Below are 16,812 nucleotides of genomic sequence, written 5' to 3' on the forward strand. Positions count from 1 at the left end.
TGATAGACTCTCAACTCTAGCTCCCAAACCCAAGGTCGGGGAGTTGTGTCTCTGTCTGTTGAGACTTGGTGCTCCTTTCTCACAGATAGTTGGACGTCAGCGATGCAGGTGTGAGAATGTAAATATCTTCACACACACTGCGACAGGGAGGAGATGGTGCATGTAATTTGATTGGGTTAGAAAGACATTCCACGTCGGACAGAGAAGCTAAAAGGAAGAAGCAACTTTAGGATCGTGGGCTCTTTGCATCACACCTTCGTGGTGTGTGCACTGATCTCCCCAGCTGGTTTTTGGTTTGTTGATGTGCACGATCAACATCCATGCTTTTTGTTTGCTTTCCCCATTATTTTTATTTTATCCTTTCTTTATTATTTTAATAAATCGCACAAAAGGACAACTCTCTCATCTACTTCTTTATGGAAAATTTCCACCACACCATCGCCGTGAGCGCCTTCACTGTCGGTGTTGGCTACAGCGGAACAAATGCTGGTCTGTCTGCTCAGGCCAGCCTGTAGTCGTTCAGGCATTAATAATAAGCCTGAACGACTACAGGCCTGTCCCCCCCCCCCACAGAGACGCTGTCCACAAAAAGTCCCAGCAGAGGTTTAACAGCTCAGGAAGTTCAACCTGCCCAGGAGCTGCTGACCACCTTCTACACGGCCATCGTCCAGTCTGTCCTCCTCTGTCATCAGTACCGGGCCTGATCACTGCTGACCACATATACACTGACACAAACCCCTCCCCTCTGGCAGGCGTCACAGAGCCATAGCCCCCAGAACCAGCAGAACCAGCAGAACCAGCAGAACCACCACAACCACCACAACCAGCACAACCACCACAACCAGCAGAACCAGCAGAACCAGCAGACACAGTCAGCTTCTTCCCCCAGGATGTGTCAGAGCTGAACTTTACCAGATACACACATGATGACTCAGTGCAATTTAACAATATATACACAACAATTTACCACATAATGAGCCACAGTTTTTATGTTTATTATTTGTTTTTAAAACAATATTTAGAATTGTATATAATCGTATAACGATCGGGATATGGATCAATATCAATACTAGTGTTGGTATCGACGTTATTGGCATTAGGATCGATCCTCCCACTCCTAGGATTTATACGAACCCTGCACCACCACACCTGCAGCAGCTCCTCAGACACAGTCGCACTGCAGCCACGGATGAACCACGAAGGATCCATTCAGGTGCTCATCTGGTTCTGGACGTAAAGCTCCCAGGGAGCCCATCATTCCCAGCCCTGCCCGGCAGGTGGGTGGGACGAACCTCCACACCACCACGTGGGCAGCGATAGCATCAGCAGCAACAAGGTGGACGAGTCTGACGAGCAGCGGAGGAGTTGATCATCTCTGGAAAGGGCTGATAATAAACATAATAAGCTAAAATGGGTTAAAAGTAAAAAAAATGATGAAGTAGGTGATAACAGCTGAGTGTTGCGAGCATTAGAGACCGGGGACTCGAACCCAGCACGTCCCCATCGCTGAAGCTGGCGGCTGCGTCCTCGCCTTTCTTTGCCCACCTGGATGCGACCGCGTTGCACTGGTTACAGTTGTGTTTGTGTCTCAGTGGAGCCAGTGACCACTTTAACTACGATCTGATGAAGTTCATCATCAAATCGTGCCCAATGACGGCAAAAAAGTGTCTGCCACAGATAAAATGAGTTCAGTGAACGCGTCATAGTTGCGTTCCGAGTCCTGCAGTGCTCACGTGTTTAGACTGGGATGGAATGAAGTCCTGCATGGGCTTTTTCTGGCACTGGTTTCCCGTGTGAAGGTTTGGAAGGTGGCGTTTTCATGTTGGTGGCTGTTTATCAGGCTCCTTGATGCTTTTGCTGCCTGCATTGACAGATATCTCAGATACAGTTTGTTACAATCTGAATAACAAACCTATAACGGACATAACTGTAAAATAATGTATTATTATAATGTAAACAAACAGCTCCCTGAGGACGTACGCCTCCATGTGTTGATGTTTAGCTGCTAGCGTTGGACACGTGAAAGTAGAACCTTCATGAATCTGAATGCAGACATGAAATCCACATGTTAAATTACTTTCAGGCCGTGTTCCATAAAAGCAGCCATCGTCCCTGTGTTTCTGTAAACAGCCGTCTATGACACAGCTCACCGTCACTCTGTGATCGTCCAGAGGCCGTGGGCTCTGACTCGTCCACTGTTTCTGTTCTTCTGTTCAGCCTCTGGAACAGACGGTCATTTACATGAAGGCTCTAAACACAGAGGCTTTAAGGCGTTAATGGGAGACTTCTTTGACCAGACCTGACTGCATCAAAGCATGTTGGGTAAAACGCTCCGATCAGTAGGACTGAGGATGTTGTGATGCACCACAGTGTGTTGTGTGTACCAGCGCTAGTCATAAACATCACTGAGAAGTGAAGTTGCTGCAGAAGCATAAGTTGTAAACGCTGTTTCCATAGCGACCTGGGAGGCGTTTGGATCTGATGGACATGTGACGGCGGAGGCGGGTGCTGCCGTGCTCCGTGAGGCCTGAGCGCGATGTGAGGAACCTGAGTGTGGAGTGGACGCTCAGAGAGGCTGCGGTGCTCGTGTAGAGGAGCGGAGGCGACAACCTGGATGTGCAGGACAAGAGATTCCAACACAGAACCTCTCTGATCCTGACAGAAATGAGCAGAGGAAACATTTCCCTGAAGCTGAAGGCAGTCAGTGAAGACGACGCAGGAGTTTTCACCTGCCACGTTCCCAAACTGGAGGCCGAGGTCACGAGAGGACAGGTGGCCCTCAGAGTGGGTGAGTATGGATGAGGCTCCATCCATCTGATAGCATTACATTATGAATGTCATTTGTCTGTGAACATCAGTCTCTCTCTTTACAAAGTGAAGAAACACGGTGGAGGGAAACACATGTATAATATGTGGAAGCTTTTTTAATGCAGAGTCTTATACATTGTATTTCATTTCATTTTGCAGATTTCAAGACAAAGAACTGTAAGTAAAGAAAGCGGTGGAGTCAAATAAAGTAAATGTGTGTGAGCCACAGAGCTTTTATTGTCATGGATAATGTCAGCAAAGGTCAAACATGTTTATCCTTTTACAGGGAACCTACTTTATCTCATACTTGTCCCCATCGTCATCGTCATTTGTCTTTTATTCAACAATAGAAACAGTAAGTCACACATTTACACATTAATACCTTCACAATTTCCAGACAAATTGTCTAAAAATCATTATTCATCCATCCATTTTCATCCGCTTATCCGGATCATTATTCATTCAAGTGCTTATGGGAAGCTTTGATTTCTGACTATTGAGGGTTAATATTCTTCTAAGTTAATTCTTCTTCTTTGCTCCATTAGGGCTAATGATGTGTATGAGAAATCACATGAACCCTGTGAATAATAACACCTCTGGAGACAGTAACAAACTGAGCACACCTCATGGAAATGTGTTCCAGGACTAAAGTAGACGAGGTCGACCTGCTCGTTCCTGTCTGTCCAGAGGACGTCACCCGTCACCATCAGCTGATGCTCCTCACGGATGCTCGCGCTTAGAAAATGCATTGAAACATCCACTACTGGAGGTCAGAAACCCAGAGGCTCAGGTTTATTCTGTACAAACCCAAAACAGTTTGATTCAGATAATCTTAAAACGTCTAAAATGACACAGAAAATGACTGTTATAAAGTAATGAGACACAGTCACATTTATTATATTACAGCTGCTCTCTTTTCTTTTAATTTGTCTCCTGTCTGTCAGTTCAACGGCAGAATGTATCAGGCTGAACTGTTCTGCTGGACAGTTTTGCTTTTACAAGAGGAGTATTTAAAAAATGTATGTCCTCTTCTTGATTAATGGGTCAGTTTTGGTTTTATTTAGTCCGTGTGTGTGTGTGTGTGTGTGTGTGTGTGTGTGTGTGTGTGTGTGTGTGTGTGTGTGTGTGTGTGTGTGTGTGTGTGTGTGCGTGCGTGCGTGTGTGACCTTCATAACTAAACAACTGCTGTGCTGTGGTTAAATGTGAAATTAAGCTGCTCCCTTTGATGAGTTTCAGCTGAATGTATGAATGTCGTTATTCATAGATACTGTATAATAGATGAATAAATGTTCAGATGTGATGTTGAAATCTTAGAATCTTATAATAAACACTTCTTTCAAGTGAAGCCGATGTATGTTTTACTAAATGGTGACACAGACTGATCCCAGTAAAGTTTCACACTGAGCTCACCTCCTCATCTCTGACTCACTCACTCATCGTGTATCTGTCTCTTTGACTTGATTCAAGCAGCGCCACCTAGTGGCTCAGAGCGTTCACTGCACCTCCATCTTGCTCCGCCACCGGAATCCGTTTAGAACATGATTTTCTGCTTTTAATTGTTTTCTGTCACTGGTTCAGAAAACAACTTCATTGCTGCAGGTGTTCATCTTCCACCGCAGCACAGACTGAAGGTGAGTTACACTCTTGGTTATTGGTTAGAATTCACTCAGCTGTGACATGAGCTGCTGTTCTGTAGATGTTCTGACCCAGTCGTCAGGACATAATGGACCCTGTCACATCATCTTTACACCAGACCATCACCTGCTTTTACCACATGTTGACGTCACTGATGTCGGGTCTGACCTGTGAACAGTGAAGTAGCAGCAGTAAAGTAGAAGGTTACAGTGAACAAGTGAAGGGAACAGATGATCGTCACCAGGTGATCCGGGTTCTCTGTGTTCTGAGTCTAGACCTAATCTGATACCTGAGTGCTCATAGGGCTGCACAGCCTCCTCCAGTAGCAGTGAATGAGTGAAAGCAGAATGGCAGCTGACGTCAGTGGAGCCACTGATTGGGAGCCTCGCATGAACCTTAAATCTCCTCTAACTCTGAGACGTCTGAGAAACCGGACACTTTTCTGCCTGTGGCTCGGTGGGATCTGTGCTGATCCAGGATCTGTCAGCAGAAGCTTCAGAACGTCTGAAGCTTTAGATCAGGTCTTCCTCTATTTGGTTGTGTGTCTTCTCTTACTGGATGAACTTCCGGGTGAGACTGACCTCAGAACGAAGTCAGAGGGTTCTGATAAACTGTCTCTTTACGTTCACGCAGCTGCTTCGTTTACGATCAGGAAAGAGACGAACGGCTCTGAACTGATCCTGAAGCCGCTCTTTGTTCCTGAAGAAGCAGAGACTTCCACAGGAAGCTGCTGGTGCACAATAAGATCTGACTGATCCAGGGTTTGTGTCCCTCCTCTGTATCTGATCTGTGCTGCTGTCAGCTTCTATCAGGTCAGTTTGTTTGTGCTTTGTCTCCGTAGGTTGTTGGTTGTTGGTTGTTGGTCATCAGAGAGGAAATAGTCACATGTGTGCAGCTGCAGGTCAAAGGTCAATAACAAACCCCTTTGTAGATATGGGTCAGAGGTCATGTTGTTCTTTATTGATATATGAATCATCCAAGGAACAATTTACATCTACATCTGGATCTCTGAGATCGGTTCTGTTCCGTGTCATGTTTTATTTTGTGCTTCTAGCTGATGTTTGCATGTTGAAGCTGGCGCTGGTTTAATCATCAGACTCTTTATTAGCACAGGTCCTCCCACAGTCTAGTTGTCAGATTGTGTGCGTTCATTGCCAGCGTTCTTTCATCTTAACCTGTGTTTTGACCTGGATCCTGGTTCCGCCCTCGCCTCGTGTCGCCCGGAGCCTGTTGCTGGTTTATTCCACTGCCCGGTGCCTTCTCTGACCACTGCCTGCCTCCATGTCCGTGCTTTCACCAGTGTCACTGTGTAGCGACCAGTGCCGGTCCGACCCGCTCCTGCGTGAGCATTGAACCTGTCCACGTCTCTGTGCGTGTGGCTCCAGCGTCTGGAGAAGTCTGACACTAGAGAAGAAACTGAAGTGGTAAAGTGTTCAGTCTGGATTTGTGGAATCATCAGGATAAACTGAACTCATCTTATGGTTGTGACCCAGTAGATTCTGAGAGGAGGTTCTGGTGCCAGCAGACATCAGGGTGGACGGTCCATGTGTAGCAGAACGGTTCTGATCAGCAAGAAGAACCGCACACTCTTTAAGGAGGTTGAACAGAGATGAAGAGAACGCTGCTGAGACCTGGAGACGTCAGCCTGAAGAACCCCCCAAACAGAGACAGAGAACCTTCACCTGCAGCGTCGACAGCAGCGGCGTGAACCTGCGGCCCTCAGTGTGTGTGTATGTGTGTGTGTGTGTGTGTGTGTGTGTGTGTGTGTGTGTGTGTGTGTGTGTGTGTGTGTGTGTGTGTGTGTGTGCGTGTTCATTCACATAAAGGGAAAACTGTCCATCACAGTATGATGCTCAGCTCAGTACATGGATGTTGAACTGAAGTGAAGGGTTTGTGAAGGACTCAAAAAAACATGTGAGGCCGTTTATGTAGGTTCGCTGTTTTAAGTGAATCTATATTAAATCTAATAATGACGAATACATTGTGAGCATGTTCAGGTTCATCTACAGTTGCTTAATATCCGTCACCTCTTTTACAAGTTAAACAGTGATTTTCAAAGCAACACGGCCACATCAGCGTGAGGCTGAGTCTCTCATCATATGCTGTGATCATTTTTTTTTTAAATATACTGTGATCATTTTTTTTTTTTTAAATATACTGTGATCATTTTTTTTTAAATATACTGTGATCATTTTTTTTAAATATACTGTGATCATTTTTTTTTTAAATATACTGTGATCATCTTTTTTTTTTAAATATACTGTGATCATTTTTTTTTTAAATATGCTGTGATCATGTGACTTCTCTCTGACAGCGAGTGCACCCTGCTGAAGCAGACTCAGGGCTGTTGGGGTCTGTGCATGAAACCTTTGTGGTGCGTGTTCTGTTTTCCCTGCTGCTCTTTGCGTTATTGGTTGTGCACATCAGTGTTTTAATTCAAAAGGACATCAGGCCACTGAGCCTGGTCCATATTAGAGACGTAGGCTGGAGGTTAAAACCCTCTACACACCGTGAGCTGAGACCTGGAGTTTAGTGTGGAATCCATTTGTTGTGGCTCAAGAGCGCCCCCTCTCGCTTGGGGGCGGAAGCTGTGGGCAATTATAAAAATACCGCTAATTGACCAAGAGAGTGGGATGTGTGATGGTGCCGGAGAGAGAGCCAACAGTGTGAATGACCGGACTGTTTCTTTCATTCACACATTAAACGGTCACAAAGAAACCAAGACGACGTCCTGATTTTATGCATGTAACACAACGCAAAGTCCAACGAACAAAGAGGATCCTGAACTAGTTGGTCCAAGTCCAATTAAGTTTAGTTAATTGGTGCCGTGACCCAACGTCAAGGTCCTTTTTCGATGGGAGGGACTCGTCTAATGTCTGGTGGTTTCTGGTGTGACTGAGGAGCTCTGCATTCCACAGTATCATCAGTGAAACCGAGGACTGTGAATCTACAGGGACACGACTGACCTGATGCCTTTCAGAGCTTCCATCGTGTCTGCACAGCAACAGAACAGACACTCGCTACAGTATCCTGCCTGTTTCATCTGGGTAATAAGGTTTGAGTTAACCAGTTTTAGTTCTTCCTCTTAACGTGTTTGACTTTGTTCCACCAGGTGGCGCTCGTGCGCTGCTCAGTGACCGGCAGCCTCTCACCTCGAGTCCGACGGGTAGAATGCGCTTCCATTTTAATACCAGTACACGTGTACAGTGAAGTGAAGCGAGTGTGTAGGTGGTCTGGGATGGTGTGATATGTAAAGCTTGGCTTGGGGGGGGGGGGGGGCAACTGGGGGTACTGGGACTCAATAGACTGACTGCAGTGGGGAAGAAGCAGTTTTTGTGGCGTTCGGTCCTGATCCTGATGAACCGCAGCCTCTTGATTTTAAAATGAGGCACAAATAAGCTTCTGGTGAAAATACACTAGTTTAATACACTTTTGACAAGGTGAAAACAGCATTTTGCTGGTTCTACTGGTCTCAGACAGGTCCACAAAGTGATGAGATGTACTGGATGGTTTGAGTCTGTTAATAGAACCAGCAGAGCTCAGCTTATTTAAAGAGAGGAATGAGCTTGTGGTCGCACCTGTCACCGCTGATTAACGCCTATTCCCGTGGATTGTTCAAAGAGGCGCGTGATCTTTGTTTTTTTCAATCGGCGGCGTTAACGTAATTTTGATTTTGATTTCAGAGCCACCGCTGTTAAGTTCACTAAGACTGTTGATTTCTGGGAGGACTTTCTTTGCTTTCGTCTGTGTGTGAAAACATAAATGCTCAAAAAGGGAAAATTTCTTTTTTTATACATTTGAACAATGGCCTGAAACTTTAATGGTTCCTCCAACTTTCACAAGCGGTGAATGTTCGTTTACTTTAACCGAACTATAAACTGGCTCCGGCTCATTCACTGTCATAGCGACTCCCCCCCCCCCTCCTCCTCCAGCCCCCCCTCCTCGATGCCCCGCCCCCAGCCCCGCCTCCGCCGAAAGCCTCGTCGAGTCGAGTCCAAACGCCGAGCACAGACGCGACCGCTCCGAGACGCCGAGCGGTGCGAGAAGAGGAGGAACTCAGTGGACGTTACTTCCTGAAAAAACCATTCCCCCCAATAGAAATAATAAAAAACACTATCAGCCCCGCGCAGGGACGACTGAAGGAGCTAAGATGGAACAAACACCAGCGATGGAGACACTTCAACATCTGGGCGCAGTGTTGGACTGTGTCTACGGGTCTGATTCTCCTGCGCATGCGCTGAGTTGGTGTCGGTGTAGAACTGCTTCAGCCATGAATCACATCAAATTCAAATTTTATTACTCATAATGTTTGAAACAGAGATTCATAGAAAGTTATACAATAACATTTTATTGGTCGAGATGTAGAATACGGGCTGTTTCCAATTCCAAGACATTTAATAATTCACAGCACATTCAGGCGTCATCTGTTTTAAAAACGAGTATGCATGACCTCAGGTTGTTTGTGATTTCTGACATTTCTGGTGATAACAATAAAGTCACTATTGACCTGAGATTATTCAGAAGACGCTGCCAGGGCGTCCTAAGGCACTGGTTCTGTTTAACAGCAGCAGGACACAAACGTAAAGACTGAAGAGATCAGACACTACAGACTTGATGAGCTGCTTCATCATCATCATCATCAGCAGCAGCAGCAGCAGCAGCAGCAGGTTGCTGGTAAATGTACTCAGAGGGTCTGTTACAACTTCTATAGATCACAACAACAACAACAACAGCAAACACACAAACAACAATAATCCCAACAGCTCTTTGTCTCTCTTCTCCTCCATCTTTCTCCCCTTTTTCCTCTTCTCCTCCATCTTTACCGCTGCAGTTCTGACCCACACATTCATCCAGCACCACCTTCAGGAAGATGGTGTTGATGAGTTTCTCTGGTGAAACGAGACTGCGTTTTATTGTTTTCATCATGACTCGGCACTCATACGTTCCAGTGTCATTAACTGTCACATTGTACAGAACCACAGACGCGTCTCCATCCGCCATCTGTGGGTCTTTCAGGTCCACTCGGCCCTTAAACGATGGAAGCAAGTGATCCTTCTCACACTGTGAGTTACTGTACCGGTATAAACAGAAAGTTTTATTGTCTTTTCTCCAACGTGTCAGTTTTATAGCGTTGCCAGGAGCTTCACACGGCAACGTGACGGTTTCTCCAGGTTTTACTGTGATGGTCTCATCTAAAGGAGAAGAAACACAGCAGATCAGTTAAAGAGTCCACCTGCTCCATGTTAAAGCAGTCAGTTTTCTTTTAATCTCCTAAACCTTTTACTCTTTAACTAGTTGTTTAATAGCAGTCATAACTATTCATAGTCCTGATTAAATTAAACGCTGTCCTGCAGCACCACTGTCTGTGATGTCGTGAACCGTCACTCAGAACCAGGGACTGAGGCCTGTAATTCCCCAACACGCCCGGCAGGGGGCGCCACTGCCAACAGCAGGAGCCGCTCCGTTCACTTAAAGTTCAGCTGCGGAGACGGGTCTGGATTTAGTGACGGCCGAACTGAGGCGTTTAACCTCACGACAGCTTTTATACAGTCGTCATGTTTACAGTGAAGCTTCAGTCATTTGTGCCGCTCCTGGTCTCGTTTATATCGTTGTTTCTATTTGGGATTTTATTACTATTTTATAAAGATAGGTTAAAATATAACTCCTTTCGGCTTCGCCACAGCGAATGATTCGCATCCTTTGATTTGAAGGTTTTACGCCGGATGTCCATTTATAGCGAGAAATAAAACGGAAACGGTGTTTATCACACTAGATGCTGTTATTTCTATTCAGCACAAATAATGTTATCTAAGTTACGATTCACGCAGCCTTCAGAGTCGTCGTCGGACTCAGAACAACTTACCTGCGGAGGCGAAACCCTGGAACGCAGGTGTGAGACAGACGCACAGGAGGAAGACGGAGACAAGAGGAGCCATCAGAGTCTGGACCCGAACCGTCCCGGTACCGACGGCCTGAGCGCAAACACAACCTGGACCCGAACCGTCCCGGTACCGACGACCTGAGCGCAAACACAACCTGGACCCGAACCGTCCCGGTACCGACGACCTGAGCGCAAACACAACCTGCTGCGCTTTTCACCGCCGACAAGTGAAGCAAAAACCAGAAGTCCGACAAGAACACAGTCGTGACTCCTCCCACTCGACTACGACGACTCGACTTTTCGGCGATCGGGCGCGAACCGCCCACGGCGTTAGACTCGCGCAGCTTCCGTGTCCCGCCAATTTGACTCGCGCTGCTTCCGTGTCCCGCCAATTTGACTCGCGCTGCGTCACCTCCGCGCTCAGTCGTCGCTCCCTTCACCCGTTGCCTGGTTACAGCTCGGCTGCGGTTGGAAGCAGGTCACGTGAGCGGACACGTCTCAGCAGGACGCACGTCCTTACGACGAGTCACTTCTGAAGAAATGAAACCAAACATGATCAGTACTGTTACAATAAACTATATAAATGATGGAAATACTTTATGTGAAGTTGAAAAACGAGTCGAGCGGAGTCTCGTCCGCTGAGCTGTCACTTAATTCAAACGTTTATTCGCGTTTTACCTGAAAGCAGTGAAAGTGGATTTCATGTTACACATAAACTCGATATTAAGGAGAAATATTAATTATAGTCATTAACCACAAAAAGTCATAAACAGAGAGAGAAAGTGCGTGATCCCCCAACACGGAGCAGCTGAAACAACAAAGGTTAAAGCGAAGAGAGAATTTTAAAAAATCACATTAATAAACGGAATGTTTACTGATATTTTCTGTTCATAAAACGGTTCACAAAAACGTGTAACCAGTGTGTTTTTCCTTTTGATCCACACAAACTCACCTCAGACAAGAACAGACGGGCTGAGAGTCGGACCCGCAGGAGGAAAACGGCTCCAGCTGCTGATGCAGCGCCATCAAACATCCCGTAACAGGAGTTCAGCTACGATCACGTTTTAAAACATAAGACATGAAGGTCTGCCTCGAAAAGTGTAACAGGAACGTCAAGAAACGCCGCTGTGAAACAACAGGAGCGAGTGGCTGAAATAAAGCGAAGGGCGCGGTCATGACTCACACACGTTAAAATGACTGTCAGCTTGAAGTCACTGGAAAGAAAACCTCTGGTTCAAAGACTGAAACAAACGCAAACGGCCCTAAACGCGAAATTCATCATTTTACTCGAAGGTTCCAAAACCTGCTCGTGGTCATTTATTGAAGAAAAACAGTTTACATTTGTAACTTCTAATGCTGTGACATTATGTGGGTTAGGTGTGATCTGGTCTAATGTCTATTTAAGCGTTCAGATGAAAATGACGTTTACAGCGTCCTGAACGCGTCAGAAGTTATGAGTTTATGGAACAACGTGTGGTTTAAAGGCTACAGTCACCAGCTTCACACAGAAACAGCAGGAGGCACGTGAGACACAAGCACATCTGATTCGTATTTCCTTTATTGTGAACAGAAACCTAAATAACCTGTGTCAACATTTACTGGAAACACCCAGTGGGAAAAACCCAACGTCACTCATTGACTGCTTCATCAGCAGCTCTCCACTGAACAACTGGATCTACGCGAAGGGAAGTTCCAGGACCATTTGCATTTTTAAATCTATTATTTGTTTAGGTAGAAGTTGCCAACATGTAAAACGTCGTGACAACAGAACAGGTTGTGATCAAAATACAACCTGTTTGTCCTTTGAGCATCCATGAGTGTCATCATGCTTAATGCGACCTGTTCACACACAACACACGGTAGAACATTAATAGAAAAGAGTCTAATTTAATCACTCAGATAAGTTCAGTCTTTACGCTCCATTTGTTTTTAATTTGTGCCTTCATTTGAAGTTTGCTTTTAATAGTTTAGAGCGACGGTGGCGGCGCCTTGAACACCAACGAGGTGTGAAATCTGCAGTGAACGTGTGAAGTCACTGGTTGTGTCTGAATTACAAGGGGAACAACGAGGACGATGAAGATCCTGATGATCAACGCTGTAGAAAGACATAATGAAATAGTTCATTCATCTGATGCCTCCCCTTGTTAACACTAGGGTTTTGTTTGCATTAAGACACATTACTGCGTACGTGACTCGCGTCATGTTTCCTGCTCAGCTGTGGATGTGGTTTATCTGGTTCTTCAGGTTTCCACTAGAAACGAGCATCAACACGAATAAACTGTAGAGAATCACGCATCAACCTCCAGAGCGATCACTCAATACGTTATAGTGTAACATAACACGTTTGTTGAATAGTGAAAAAGAACGGCGCTGTTTGGAAGTTCGAGGTAACAGCGTTTTAATCTGAAATCTTTCACGTGATGTTACTTTATTTTCTGTTACGTCTCCGCTAAAGGAAGCGCCTCATCTCATCATCTCGTTTGGTAAAAAGCAGCTCCTTCTTGTTTTTTTCGTTAGGACTTAGAGCACATTTTGCCTCACTCCCTTCTATAATAAAACTGAGCGTCGCTCCCTTCTATAATATAAACTGAGCGTCGCTCCCTTCTATAATAAAACTGAGCGTCGCTCCCTTCTATAATAAAACTGAGCGTCGCTCCCTTCTATAATAAAACTGTGCGTCGCTCCCTTCTATAATATAAACTGTGCGTCGCTCCCCTCTATAATAAAACTGAGCGTCGCTCCCTTCTATAATAAAACTGAGCGTCGCTCCCTTCTATAATAAAACTGAGCGTCGCTCCCTTCTATAATAAAACTGTGCGTCGCTCCTTTCTATAATAAAACTGAGCGTCGCTCCCTTCTATAATATCGTCCGCACAGCGTCAGACTGCGGGCAACGTTCTGGAACTGGAGCTCCAGCCGTTCACACGCGCGGCGGGTGAAATGTCGTTATTTGGCGTCATTCTGGCCGCTGCCCACATCTGTAGACACAGTAAACGCAGCGCTCCGTAGTCACAATGAAGCCAGGCGTCACGCGTCTTAAGCAGCTTTAACTTTAACCTGTTAAAACGTGACGTTCCTGTGGTTTGTTGACTGCTCCGTGCTGTGTCTGGTTCAGCGAGAAGCACTGACTCAAAGCGTTTCTGCCTTAAACCTCGTCTGAGTGTCTCCTGTGACACGTCCGCATTCGTCGCACTTCGGCTTCTTGGTGAGAAGTCGTAGCTGCGCTCGGCGTCTCTTCACACACGGTGAGTGCCGTGAAGTCCAACAGCGCCTCCTCATGGACAGACGGCAAAATGCAGGGAGCTGCACCACTTCACTGTGTGAACCCACAGTAGAACCCACGGTAGAGCCAGCAGTAGAACCAGCAGTAGAGCTAGCAGTAGAACCCGCAGTAGAACCAGCAGTAGAACCAGCAGTAGAACCCACAGTAGAACCCACAGTAGAGCCAGCAGTAGAGCCCACAGTAGAACCCACAGTAGAACCCACGGTAGAGCCAGCAGTAGAACCAGCGGTAGAGCTAGCAGTAGAACCCACAGTAGAGCCAGCAGTAGAACCCACAGTAGAGCCAGCAGTAGAACCCCCAGTAGATCAAGCAGCAGAAGCAGCCGTAGAACCAGTAGCAGAGCCAGCAATAGAACCAGTAGAACCAGCTGTATCGGTCAGATGTGTAGTGAGTGTAGAAACATCTGACTGTTTGTTAAATCTTGTAAACATTAATTAGTGAAGCTGGATTTGTGTATAATCGTACATTTAATTTAGGCAGTGCTCACTATGTTTCCAGTTTGCATCTCAGCCTGCAGTGTCTGCGTCCTCCTGTTACAAATAACCTGCTACACTGAATTATCATACATTATGGAATGTATTATGGAATATTTTTCCATCTCCACAGAATGAATGATACCTCAATCCTGAGTCCAGTGACACCGTCTCCTCATCTGCAGAAATAAGTTCCACTGTTGCAGATGTGGAACCTCGTGTCATATTCAGTAGAACTTGTATTGACAGCTTTGACAAAACAAGCACATCTTGTGGTCTTGATGAAGTGTGCTCACTAGGGGGTCATGTTCTGGTGGCTCCAGGAGTGACACTGTTACCAGACGCTGCCAGGCAGAGTCGGACACACATGAGGTGGAAAGGTCCTGTTTTTCCATGTGCAGGATGTTAATACTGTGCCTTGTATGAAGAGGCCACGCTCTGTTGCTGGGCAGGAATCAGTGGACCTTCCATTCGCTTCCCTTTGTTCAGCTCCAGGCCCAGCTCCTCTGCTGTGGGATCTGGGCCGCGGTACCAGATACATGGGCCTTTTTTAACATGTTAAAGGTTGTTTGTTGTTGCATGTTTAGTGTTGTGATTATGTTTGCGTTATTTTCCCTAGTTAGTCACCTGCAGTACGGATCCATGAGTGTTTAATTGTTCCTATTTTGTCATGGTGCGTCCCTGCGTTTGTTTCCCCTGTGTTCATTTTATCATTCATTAGAACCCATTAGTATTCGGTCCTGTCTGTGTGTGCTCTCACTCTTAGTCTAGTTTCTCCCTCAGAACCTAACAGCACTTTTGATGGAAATGAGACGAGGCATAGATCCTGTTTGTTCTCGTGTACATGTGTTGTGTGATGCGCTGCCACACAGCACACTTTCTGGAAATAATGCCAAAAATCAAAAGCAGATGTTTACAAACATCTTTATTTCTGTCAGATCATTAGTTCTATTGCTTCCTTTGTACTGTTACACTAATGTTTAATGTTTGGGAGTGAACCACTAGCCATGTTCATTGCAGGGAGAGCTAGGTTTTTGGTTCCTTTGGTTTCGTTCTTTATTCTTTTGAATTGTAATTTCCATATGATTGTCTAGATTTATGTAATAAGTGTTAGTGATGTGCTGACTATCGTGTTGTGTCTTGGTGTCTTTCGTTGAGTTTAGCAGGTAGTGGTTCTTTAGTGTGTTTTACTGGCCTGATCAGCTACTTTATATGTTCCTGTGTGTGTGTGTGTGTGTGTGTGTGTGTGTGTGTGTGTGTGTGTGTGTGTGTGTGTGTGTGTGGCGTGTGTATGTGTGTGTGTGTGTGTGTGTGTGTGTGTGTGTGTGTGTGTGTGTGTGTGTGTGTGTGTGTGTGTGTGTGTGTGTGTGTGTGTGTGTGTGTGTGTGTGTGTGTGTGTGTGGCGTGTGTGTGTGTGTGTGTGTGTGTGTGTTTTCAGGGTAATTATTTTCTACTCAGATTAGTTTGTTACCTTCTTTTAAGTGCCCAGCTGGTTTATGGTATTCTGTTGTGTTTTGTTTTTTTTCCCCTCCCTAAATTGCATTATTTTGGAATAAAGCTGGTGTTCTTCTACCATAGTTCCTTATGCTCCCAGCAGAACACTTGTTCTCAGAGCGCTGGGCTACTTGTGGTTCCTAGAGTGTTTAAATGTAGAACAGGGGGCAGAGCTTTTAGCTCCAAGCTCCTCTCCTCTGGAACCAGCTCCCTCTTCAGGTTCGAGAAGCTGACACACTCTCCACCTTTAAGATTAGGCTTAAAACCTTCCTCTTTGATAAAGCTTATAGTTAGAGATGGTTCAGGTCACTGGCAGTGATTGTTAGTCACAGGAACCATCTCTTAGTTAAGCTGCAATAGACATAGACTGCTGGGGGACTTAATTTATACACTGAGCTCCTCTGTTTCCTTCTACCTCCTCTGTCCCATAACCTCCCATCATTGTCCCATGTTTAACTAACCTTGTCTCTTTCTCTCCAGTAGTTGTGCTTCTCTCCTCCCCCCCCCCCCCCCCCCCCCACCCCCACTCTCTCTCCCTCTCTGTCCTCACCTACAGGTATCATTGGATTCAGAGCTTTGTGTCTGTGATGGGCAGCTGCGGATCCAACCGTCCTGCCTGTGCTCTGTTGTTGCTTGTTGTTGTTGCTGTGCTTTTCTCTCTCTCTCTATCCTCTCACCCCAACCGGTCGAGGCAGATGGCCGCCCACATCCAGCCTGGTTCTGCTGGAGGTTTCTTCCTCGTTAGAGAGGGAGTTTTTCCTCTCCACTGTTGCTGTTGCACATACAGCAAGCATTTAATTTGACAGCTGTAGAGAACATGCGACTCCGCGTCCTGGGCTCCACTCTGAGTTGTCACGGAGTGACTAATGAATAATGTAGAGTTACATGTAGTGTGATGCTAAGTTAAACTCAGCGTGACATGGGAAGAAAAATCAGGTTTTGGCTGATTGGGCAGAAGAGGGGAAATCTGACTCTGCCTTTGAGCAGCTGAGCCGAGTCCTGTCACAGAGGCTCAGGAACCATTAGAATAGAATAAACTACCGTAGGAACGTCAGTAACAGCGAAGATGAACGAACAAAAGGCCAAACCACAAACCACAAGGAGAAAGAAAGTGAATCCACCAGATTACGTAGCTGGAGGATCTGATTTTATTTTTAATTTTCTAATGTTGTGCTTTGAATTATATTTATGATTAACTTTACCAATTGAGAAGTTGAGTCTTAAAATAATCAGTTTAT

General features: G+C 45.7%; 1 protein-coding gene across 1 annotated transcript; it reads right to left on the reverse strand.

The window, feature by feature from the left end:
- Positions 1–8,760: 8,760 nt before the first annotated feature.
- Positions 8,761–10,729, reverse strand: LOC114869272 (coxsackievirus and adenovirus receptor homolog). Its single transcript, XM_029173344.3, has 2 exons — positions 10,307–10,729; positions 8,761–9,635 (listed from the first exon to the last, which is right to left on the reverse strand). The coding sequence occupies exons 1-2, from the start codon at positions 10,377–10,379 to the stop codon at positions 9,040–9,042; spliced, it is 669 nt and encodes a 222-aa protein (XP_029029177.1). The 5' UTR covers positions 10,380–10,729; the 3' UTR covers positions 8,761–9,039.
- Positions 10,730–16,812: the final 6,083 nt, after the last annotated feature.

Source organism: Betta splendens, chromosome 2, assembly GCF_900634795.4.
Source record: "Betta splendens chromosome 2, fBetSpl5.4, whole genome shotgun sequence".
Classification (NCBI taxonomy): domain Eukaryota; kingdom Metazoa; phylum Chordata; class Actinopteri; order Anabantiformes; family Osphronemidae; genus Betta; species Betta splendens.